This window comes from Nelumbo nucifera, chromosome 6, assembly GCF_055504915.1.
Source record: "Nelumbo nucifera cultivar China Antique chromosome 6, China Antique-T2T, whole genome shotgun sequence".
In the NCBI taxonomy this organism is placed as follows: Eukaryota; Viridiplantae; Streptophyta; class Magnoliopsida; order Proteales; family Nelumbonaceae; genus Nelumbo; species Nelumbo nucifera.
Genome location: NC_142654.1, coordinates 4,929,805 through 4,940,728, shown reverse-complemented (window position 1 = coordinate 4,940,728; position 10,924 = coordinate 4,929,805). Strand labels below are relative to the sequence as shown.

At 36.1% G+C, this 10,924-nt stretch overlaps 1 protein-coding gene across 2 annotated transcripts in view; it reads right to left on the bottom strand.

The window, feature by feature from the left end:
• Positions 1-1,252: 1,252 nt before the first annotated feature.
• The window catches only part of LOC104586609 (serine/threonine-protein kinase EDR1-like), a 29,914-nt gene continuing 20,242 nt past the window's right edge, over positions 1,253-10,924 (bottom strand). Inside the window, exons 5-14 of one of the 2 annotated variants that reach the window (XR_733481.3) lie at positions 8,603-8,643; positions 6,849-6,917; positions 6,650-6,750; positions 5,241-5,319; positions 5,069-5,167; positions 4,715-4,783; positions 2,891-2,940; positions 2,424-2,600; positions 2,057-2,215; positions 1,253-1,626 (exon numbers count right to left, since the gene is read on the bottom strand). Coding sequence is in view for 1 of the 2 variants with exons in the window: in XM_010243895.3 (XP_010242197.1) it covers positions 2,134-2,215; positions 2,424-2,600; positions 2,891-2,940; positions 4,715-4,783; positions 5,069-5,167; positions 5,241-5,319; positions 6,650-6,750; positions 6,849-6,917; positions 8,603-8,643 (767 nt within the window). In the remaining variant the exon portion in view is untranslated. Of the gene's footprint in view, positions 1,627-1,835; positions 2,216-2,423; positions 2,601-2,890; positions 2,941-4,714; positions 4,784-5,068; positions 5,168-5,240; positions 5,320-6,649; positions 6,751-6,848; positions 6,918-8,602; positions 8,644-10,924 lie in introns of those variants that run through there. The other variant, XM_010243895.3, reaches the window with a different exon arrangement.

Here is a 10,924-nt window from a genome sequence, read left to right as displayed (position 1 = left end):
TGGTACTACCGGTTTTTGAAAAAACTGTAACTGAAACTAATCGATTAATCGATTGACCGGTTTGGTTAACCATCAATACAATTTTTCGGCTTTTTTTATTTTTACAATATATATTATACAAATACATAATAAAAAATTTTAAATATATAACGCATATTTATTAATTTATAATATATAAAAATATTAAATATAGATAAAATATATATAACATACATACATACATACATACATATATATAAATGTATGTATACTGATCAGTTTAATTAATCGCTGATTTTCTATATTGATTAACCAAAACCGAACTAGTACCTACGATTTTTTTAAAACACCGAACCAGCCGATTTGGTTAACCGATTTTTTGGTTCAATTTCGTTTGATTCGGTTTTTCCTTTTTTTTTTTTTTTTTTTGCTCATGCCTAATTGGGAGTGACAACATACTAAGATAAACATAACATGAAGCTGATTGATCCTACTATGGAAAACCTGTAATACAACAATGACCTAGTAACTAAGATGGCTACTCAATGTCCCTCTAAATGCGGACCCGAAAGTGTTGTGTGGTTCGTTCGGGCTTAAAGTTATATACTTACATCATTCATGAACCAAGCTATAATGACGAAACTTACATGACGTCTTCTGTCTAAATTTCGTGCCTTTGGGGAGTCTAGAATTCTAGTAGAATTTTGCGAGCCAAGTACTGTTCAAAGTTCTCTCATGGATCTCGTGTTTGGGTGTTTGAAAGTTATTTTTGTGACAGTTCAGAGTATTAAAACCTCAAAAAGCATTATAAATGCAATTCTAAGAAACGTATCAAGCTATGCATGAATTCGCTGAAAAAGATCAACACACATGGATATGCCAGGGGATCTCAAATAAATCCCCAGAGATATATCAATGATACTAAACCAAGTTTTAGAAGACCACTTACTAGGTATGTACAATATATTTTATATGAATTATGAACTATTAGTAACACACCTACAAAATGTTGAACATGGTATAACTAAAGCATACATGTATATCTTAATTCTTAGAAAACCAATATCGGAAGGACTCAAAACTTACCAGCCAAAGTTGCAGCATTACACCAATCATAAGATAAGTCTACAAGTTAAACTTTAAAACTTATGACTATGACAAAGTAATCGGAGTATGGTGTAGTGATGAATTGGTTGTTTTTATCCTAAAGATCACGACATAGAACCTTTTAAATTGTAATAATTATGCCATAATGCTATAGTTAAAATCAGGGTAATTAAGAGCATGAAAAGCTAAAATTCTTTTTCCTTAGATCACACTGGCAAGGGCATAGCTTGCAATTTATTTTCATTTTGATGATGGGAAGATCCCAATAACTGAGGAATCCAGCTTAAAGCGCTTCCACGATGACAAAGTGATGATGGCTATGGATGCAGTATTCGTTTGAAGATAATCAGATTTACAACACACGCACACAAGTAACAGACAGAACACATCTTGTGCTTTTGAATTTAAAAAAGAAAAAGTAACAGTGAGACAACTTTTGAGAGATCATTTGCAAAATAAAGAACAAGCCTTGTGCTGTTGACTGTTGTGCATTCCCATATTGTTCCTTCTTCATAGATTCTTTTTGCTTCTTTCTTTTTCCTTCACAACAATTATGGACAGAGGTCAGATGTGTACAATTTCAGAAGCTGCCAAGCTTCAATGAACTAGACCCCTCCCCAAGAAAACACAAATAATATTTATATATATCTCCTTTTTCTTTTCTTCCTTTTCTTCCTGAATCTATAACTGTTATTCCCTAGTTTACTAGTCACTACCTAAAGACTAGAGTAGATAAACTCATAAACATACTACTTCCCTGTCGCATGGCATCCCTCCACTGCACTTCGCGCAGTTGCTTCAAGGAACCCCACAGCATCAGACTGACAGTTCTGGCTTTATTTGTGTTGTGGTCCCCACTTCGAATGAACCAACTCACAAATTCAGTCTTCTCCGTTTTTTTTTTTTATTTCCTCTACATTTTTTGTCTCTGTGTTTGTTAATAGATTCTGCAACATGTTTTCTGCTGTACCTGCTCTTCGAGCCTTGGCACAACTATAAATACAATAGCACCATTCCACCTCTCCTACTCTAATTTGGATTTGGATCCTATGGATTCTCAACAACCAAACGTTGCAGGTGCTTGAGGGGAGTCAAGAGTTGCTGAAAAGAAGGCCGCAATTCTGGCTCACTGCACAAGGAACACAAAAAAAAGAAACAATTGAGATGAATACAATCTAGGTGAAATATCCATGAATTCTATTGTTGAGAAGCTCATCATTAAGTCTATTACTATGAATACTTTTTTTTATCAATATATGACTATGAATACTCGTAAAGCTGAACACCAAACAACAGTATGATGCCTATCTGGAGATATAATGGAATTGGAAACATACTTCTGCCAGCAATCACATATGATCTGCCTGACTGCTGGGTCCACTTCTTCAGGTATATCAAGGCGTCTATTTTGGAACCCTACAGCTCCAACAACTTGCATAGGGTTCATCCCACTCCATGGCATTCGTAGAGTAGCCAATTCCCACAATATCACACCAAAACTGTATACATCACATCTGCAAACAGGCCAATTTGATTCTTCAATCAGGAAATGAAGATTTACAGAGAGCTAAATGAACACAGATGTGTGCTTGCACCCTGTCACGGGGGGGGAGGGGTTACAGTTGATCACTTCTACCTGGGCCTGCATTGCCAGTCCTGGCCCATCACAGAAATTTCCAGGCCCAGGCAGAAGGTTTTCTTCCAAGCCTGGTCTGGGCCCTACAATTCTAGGTCCAGTCCGGAAGTTTGCATTAGACAGAAAGGAAGGGGGGGGAGTGCTAAAAATAATCAAGATTCCACTCACTTCTCATTGGATCTTTCATTCCTTAGAACTTCAGGTGCCATCCATTCTGGCTGCAGTGCAAATAACAAGACATAAATACTGTAAAACATTTTTTTATCAACAAGGAAACTGCAAAAAACATGCAGAAACATAGAAGCTAACATCTAATTCCTAAGCAAGAAATAAAATTGTTGTATCGTTTCCATACAAGAAGATTAAAAGCTGATGTGATAATGGATGAAAATGTAAACAACCAGATAGAAGACATTTTGAAAGCTGTCATGTATGAGAGAATTCTTGTCTATAGGTTTCTAAAACATTGGATGCATGGTGATGGTATGCAATATCCCCAAAATTTGTCGATATTTCCTACTTTAGGTTGCATCTGGAGATTATGCGAAGGGTAGTCCAAGAGAAATTGCCTCATGGGAGTTTGGCTTCTGTATTGCTTCTTTCAGGTGTCCCTCCATACACTTTGGTTGCTGTTTTTCTTGTTAGTCATATGCCCCAAAATCAATAGCCAATAGTGCAACACTAAAGAAGGGCATTCTTGTACTATTCACATTTATTAATAAAAGGGAATTTTGTCATTCATGTCTACTAATGTTGCATTTTACATGAATAGTCCGAAGTATCTATGTCAAGATTGTGTATTCTTAAGTGTGCTAAGAATTTGAGACATGCTGATCTTGGTACAGGATATTTGAATAGTTCCTGGGGCAAAATGTAAACAAAGTATGAGGGTGTGCTCACTAAGAAGAGTCTTAATACAAGCACCTCTTTGTAATTAAAGGGGACCTGATTGTGATTAGGAGAAAACTTACGAGATAGGTACTCCTAATAGGAAAAGGAGAACTCTATACAAGAAAGAGAAGGGGCAGCCTAGGGTTTGATCTGAGACTCTCATGGCTCTCTAAAACCCTACTCTCTCAAAGGATTGCTAGCACAACCCCTGGTTCGCCCCAACCCTCCTCTCTCTCCCTTTTCTTTCGTGAATCGCCATCCTCATTGTGAAAGGGAGCTCTGGACTGCTGCTGCTTGGTTTGGACTGATTTAGAGGCCAAACAATTGTGAGGCTGTAATTTTGAATCTACATCTTCCAGACTCTCTCAGTGCAAATCAATCTGCAAATAGGTATGCAATTTAGCTAGTTTTTGAAACTAGGGTTTTGTACACCATCATGGGCTGATCTTGGTTATTCAAGATTCTATTAAATTTTAATTTTCCACTGCATAAAGATCTCAAAGAATTCACTAGAATCTTTTCAGTTCTTGCTATTTCAGCCTTATATCCATTAGGACCATAAGTCGGGTTGCTCAATTTGAAGGATTTCAACTACATCAGGTTTGGATTAGGGTTTTGGGCCCCATTGAAAACTTAACAAGTACCCAACCCAACAAGAACCAAGTTGCACCCTGAATATCCACCCTTTCAAACATGAGCAAAGCATGAAGGAAACAATCTAAAGAGTATATATCCCTTGCCTAACTATGCCTTTTTTTGCTTTTATACCCACAACACCCCCCAACCCAGGCAAAGGCTCCTGCCTTTGGCACCTTCTCCCTTGCCTAACTATGTCAAGTAGCTAAGATTCCATAAATACTAAGGGGTCATTCACATATAAGGAAAGAGAAATATGAACTGATAAACTGAGTCAAATATAAGTCCATAGTAGAACATAACACTAGTGTCAAATCATGCAAAGCACAGGAAAAGATCACACTAATGTCAGTCAATGTTTTACTCAAAAGAGAATGCTAACAGGGATTCCAGTACATGCAAAGCACAGGAAAACAGGAAATTCTGAAGAGATATATCAAAACACATTTTGGTATCAAGTATTACCGTTCCAGCTGTAGATTTTGAAGACAGGAAAGTGTTGTGCTTCAAACGTGACAGGCCGAAATCACAGACCTATAGAAATGCACAACCAAGCATATCAGCAGATTCTCACCATCAAAAAATAAAAAAGCCGAACTTGGTCCCCAAATGACAAAAGCTTTAACTTTAAAGTGAGAAAGAACATTTCATTCCTGAGGTAATTTAAATACTAATGTCAGAAATACAGAATAATTAGTTCATGCAATCAGATATCACTTGTGCTTCAACAGACTGTTTATAATGGGTGAACCTTATTAAAAGAGAACAACTGCATTACCAATTTATAAATAACTAAGGAAATGTTGGTCAGAATCAAACCTTCACAACCCAATTTTTATCAACAAGGAGATTTGGGGACTTCAGATCTCTATGTACAATGGTAGGATGGCTTGTATGCAAGTAATTCATTCCCTTGGCCTGTAAATAATTGTATAATTCAGAAAATGAATTAAACGAATTTTCTCTATGATAGTGGCTTGTCAATACATACCACATCAAGGGCCATTCGCAATCGCCGCTTTTCATCAAGTTGAACACCAGAACGATGCAATAGCCTATATAAACTCCCCCTGTTGACAAACAAATAAAAGGATATTCAGGATATCTAGTTCAAAGTTGGTGGTTAGTATCTGAAATTAATGCATAAGCTTCATAAGAAGACAGAATACGAAAACAAATTACAACTAGCTCTGTAACCACCACCAAACTTCTTTTTTTCCTTGCAAGGTAATTTTGTGGATAACAGAAAACCTAAATCACTTGGGCTAGATATTAGGTCATTGCTTGGTTTAATGAGAGGCCTGTGTGTGTGTGTGGGCTTTTTTATTCCTAAAAGGAGAAACATCCAGTAGTCCTAGAACTACTACAAGTATGGTAGTATCTAGTTTATTTGAGAACTTTTTGACTAAAGCACAGCTTGATTGACTGCCTTCAACCATAAAAATGGATTGTTTTCCAAAGAACATGATTCTTATTTCTTAAATCAGTGAAAATGTTAATAGAATTTAAGCTTCATTGGCAGTATTTAAATTATAGTAGTCCGAGGACTAATCAATGGGCTCCCTTAATAAAAGATAGTAAAAAACAGAATCTTAGTATTCCTTGACAAAAAAACAATATATCCCTCAAAGAGAAGTTGAAACTTGTTTTTTCAGGAATATATAATGAGATGTTTACAATTTGACAATTCCTTTCCTTTTGTTTCTTTTCTTAACATACTGGCTAGTGGGTAAAGATAGGTTGTTGACCCAGGTCTTTGGGTAAATTCTAATTAATAAAGGGCGCACACCCCTATTAAACAGTGAATGTTTTAAAGGACAAAAGTACCCTATGTATCCATGTCTGCCATTAATTAGCGGGGGTATCTTTTGTCTTTTCACCGGGGATGGTCCCCAATTACTCAAAAATAGATTGAGACACTTAGTTCTCAAGAATAAATACAGCAGGTCACTAATAAACTGTGTGTGATGTTCTAATATCCACATTTCATTTTAGAAGTAAATAAAGGTACATTAGTCCACATTGTCCAATCATGTCTCTAGCATCTTCACATCGGTATCACATCAACAAGTGTCTAATACATCAAAATCTATATGGAGAAGTGTCCCACATATTGCAACAATTTATTTATTAATTAATTTTTGATAACTTTAACAAATCAGGTTTACTTGATTTTGGAATAATATTCTTCATATGGTTCTTTGATGTTCTTTTCCATCTTTTCTATCTTATTTATGCACTGTAAGTTCTCCTTGGCTATTTGGTTGCTCCTGGGTTGGGGTGGCATCTTTTTTTTTTTCAATTTTCTCTATTTGTGTTCAACAAATTCTTCGTCAACAACAAAAGGCCAAACTATAAGAAGCTTTGAATATACAGAGTGAAATTGACAACTATAACAACCTTGGAAGAAACTCTGTAAGTATTGAGAGATTTGGGGGGCGAGTGACTGCTCCCATAAAAAGAACAACATTTGGATGCCGCAGCCTTCGCATGATCATAACCTGCATTAAGCAGCATGAAAGGAATTCAAAAATTCAGCAAAGAAAAGAATAAAATCAGGAACTGAATTCACGATACTTAGAGAAAATTTGGTTCTTACTTCACATCTGAACTGTTGTAATGCATCACCAGAGAAATCTTGATCTAAGAACTTCTTCACAGCAACCTCCTGTCATGCCATATTAATACCATGATATCAATACAAAGCAGGTAATAAACCAGCTGAGCTATCATGGTCAAAATGCAGACCATATAATGCAATCTCATTACCAATCAGACCTAAGAATGGAAGACGTAGGGGTGTAAACGGATTGAATTCAAATTGGATCAGGCAATATCTGAATTCGAATCCAATTAAAACATTCGATATCCGACAGATATTGAAAATTAACATTTTAATTCGAATTTGATTAAATATTCAAATAATTGATTCAATTCGTAATTTGACTAATTAATTATTTTAGGCAATTAATAAATATATAAAATAAATATTTTATTTATATAAAGTATATAAATTATTTAATATACTTTAATTATATTTATAAATTATATAAAACATTTAAACATTTTATATATTATATATAAGAATTAAATAATCGGTCGAATTTGGATATTTATCAAATTGAATCAGGTCATATCCAAATTTGACCGATTAGATATTCGAATTATCCGAATTCAATTCGATTATGTCAAATCTCGAATTCAGAATCGGATTTTCGAATACCATTGACATCCCTAGGGAGACAGACTAGACATACATCAAAAAGCAATGTTTCCGAACTGTTGTTGACCTAGACGGTGGGACCGTTCAGCCCAGGAACTGTCCAGGCAACTGGTTCCATTTTGCCCCAAACCCAGTTCCTAGCCAAAAACCATTGAATTGGTAAATGACCCGTTGACCTGGGCAGTTGAACCGTCGACCTGTTCAACAGTTTTTGGCCTTTTATTTTTAATTTGGTTGTCAGAACAGGCCGTCCGTTCGAACCTGACAGTCAAACCATCGACTCAGAAACCAGTAACCAAAACGGTTCTGGTTCCGGGTCGGTTTTTAAAACTTTGTCAGAAAGTACTAGATATGGTAGATAAAAGAACACATTTGCACTTCTAGTAACAATATATTCATATTTCTACTATAGCAGCTGAAAAGTTTCATGAGTCAAAACCATGGCCAGTATAGTAGTGGGCCAGCTTACACATAATGAAATGGGGTCTTGGAAATACAGGCATATAGCGTGAGGGAAGCTAGAAAATTGCTGGCTGAACTGAAATGAGTGCCACCTTCCATTGGACACATCATGCAAACACTTAGGCTGATGCTTTGGCCACGCAAGGAGTTCATAGAGCTCAATAATTTTTGGGGGAGAATGGCAGAATGCTTTGGGAATCAGTTGTAAATATTGTATAAAATCAAACTGAATAGAATGACAAAAATGTGGCCAACCCCATATAGTTAGGACAAGGCTTAGAAGATGACGATGATGATTGGGGGCATACAAAGTCAAAAAGGACAGGTGAATTGGTTATGCTTTTATTAGTGTTGACTAAACAAAAGTTCACATGATTCAACATTATATCACAAGTAACTACTATAGTAGACAATACACTTGTGAAGTCATGGCATCATGAAAGATAATAGAATGACCAGATCTTAGAAACACAAACAGTCCCAGTTCAAAATTCACTGTGAACCATTATTCAGACTCAGAAAGGATTATTAAAGGGAAATGCATGCTCAGAATGCACAGAGAAACCATCATTGCTGTTAGTAATTGAAGCATATAAAATAATTAAATAGTATATCAACATCACAAATTCCAAGTGTTTAAGGATGATACGAATGTTTATGTAACTTACAGTTCCATTCCAATCAGCATGATAAACCTCACCATATGAACCTGGAACATAACAAAATCTCAATCAAATATAAATGAGTAACCATAGAACATCATCAAGTAGAAAGCTAGCCTTTATTGATAATGTAGACAATTTTTTATCAGCAACAGCGATGTTTATTCATATTAGCAAGTGTACACAGTGTACAACAAGGAGAGAATATGGGAGGAAAATAACAAAACATATAAGTATACACTTTAGTCTGCTCCATCAAGAGCCCCTCCCAAGATCACTTACAAATTACCACAGAAGGTACTCTCCCCACCTTAATTCTGGCCTACTACTTCTTCATGAGCCAGGAAACCAGCCAAAGTGTTTGCTGATCTAGGCACCTAGAGTATTTCTGCTTGTAACCTTACATATAGTAATCTGGATTCCCTTATTTGATGTCTAAGTCTCAATGGTCTGTTGCTCCCCTCAGCCAATTTACAATTGATTTCAGATCCCTTTCCACCATCAACTCCTGGTATTGTGATTACAAAAGCAAATTCCAATCCTTGTATCACTACTTCTAGTTCAGAAACTTTTTTTTTTTGATAAATTCTAGTTCAGAAACTATTGAGTTTGCATTTCCAATAGGTCCTGAAAACTGAAGCCACAATATTTGCAAGGGTGATTTCTGAAGACTCCACAGTCTCCACCAATGCATGACAGAGACAGACCTGGATTCCCTCAGATTGCAGCAAACAAATTTTTCAAATTCATTCTATTGATTGGGAGGGAAGGGAAGGGAATTGTGGGAGGATTTCTCATTATTGTGGATGTAGTTACCAGGGATAACTTTGGCTGTTGGGGGCCAACAGCCTATGCTGTTGAGAGCGTTTATGGGCTGGACACGTTCACCCATTCACGTCCATGTCTATCTTTTTGGTCAAAAGGAAATAGGGGACAATTACTATTTTACCCCACTATCATGGTAGCATGGCATTCCCAAAAATGTTCTCAACAGCATGGGCTGCTGGCCCCCAACAGCCAAAGTTTTTTGCCGTTACCATGGGCCAGCCTCTTAATGTCATCAGAAGACTGATAAGTCATCACATGTTTTCACCTAATGACCAATTCTGACCTTGATTAAATTGATTAGGTCTTCCAGAGCCACACTTTTCACACTTCTTTTTTCCCAAGTGGACCATAAAATTGCAGCTTTTGCATGCCTCCAAAGAGTCTTGTCTCTTTTCCTTTTAAGATAAAAAAGATGGGCTGCACAATGTTGATACATCTTGGAGGACAACCGTGCATCTTAAAACAATGACAAAAATGTCTCCAAATACATTGAACCAATTGACAATAAGCTCGATGTGGTTTCATTGCTTACTTTACAAAGGACAGACATACTAGGTGAAAGAACCTAATTCGGCCTTCTTTTCTGTAGGACTTCTCAAGTATTATTTTTTATGATATGTAACCCAACAAAAAAGACCTTATCTTAAGAAGTTTAGATCCAAATCCATATTGCCTTGGTCGGAAGGGATTGGGGCAAATTATCTGATGGCAAGAGAGCTTTGAAAAAAGTAACACATGAGAAAATACCCATGCTATCAGCTATCCATATTCTTAAGTCTTTTACGTCAGCGTCAAGAAAAGCCTCATCTAACAATAAAATGAGGTGACAGAGCTCTTGGAGCTAAAAATCCCTAAATCCTCTATGACATCCAAGGTCCCAAGATGGTGGATGAACATTAAGATTGACCAAAGAGACAAAGGTTGATTCTTGGAGATGAAATGGAGTAAATTCTTAGAAACATCTCTTTTAAAGGTAATTCCCCCAGTCGCAAGTCTCTGCAGAATTTTATTCAGTCCCCTTTTCCTGCATCATATCTAATATGGAATATGAACAAGTCCAAGGGTTGATGTAATGCTATCCAAGGTGCACAGTAGCCAGCTTTGTATCCCATCCATTTGGGTTCCTACTGATAATGTAGACATGTTCATTGAAAAACTATCAACCTCAGATGAAAACCAAAATCATGATCATCAAAAACGTTTTTAGTCTACTTGGTCTAAATTCTGTAAGGTCAGATAAATTACCTCAGAATTAAATTAACCATTAATTTTTTCAACTATTTCAGATATTGCAGTAGATATGTTTTTCCTTTTCTATGACACTACTCAAAGATGATTACTGGAGAAATAAAATGAAATTAAAATCTGCTAGATATTTCAGAAATCAAAATATTTAATGTTATCATAATTCTTCAAGGTATAATACCCAATAAGTTCTTTACTTCCAATGATGTTTTTTTTTGATAAATCTTTACTTCCAATGATGTTTTGGATTTCAAT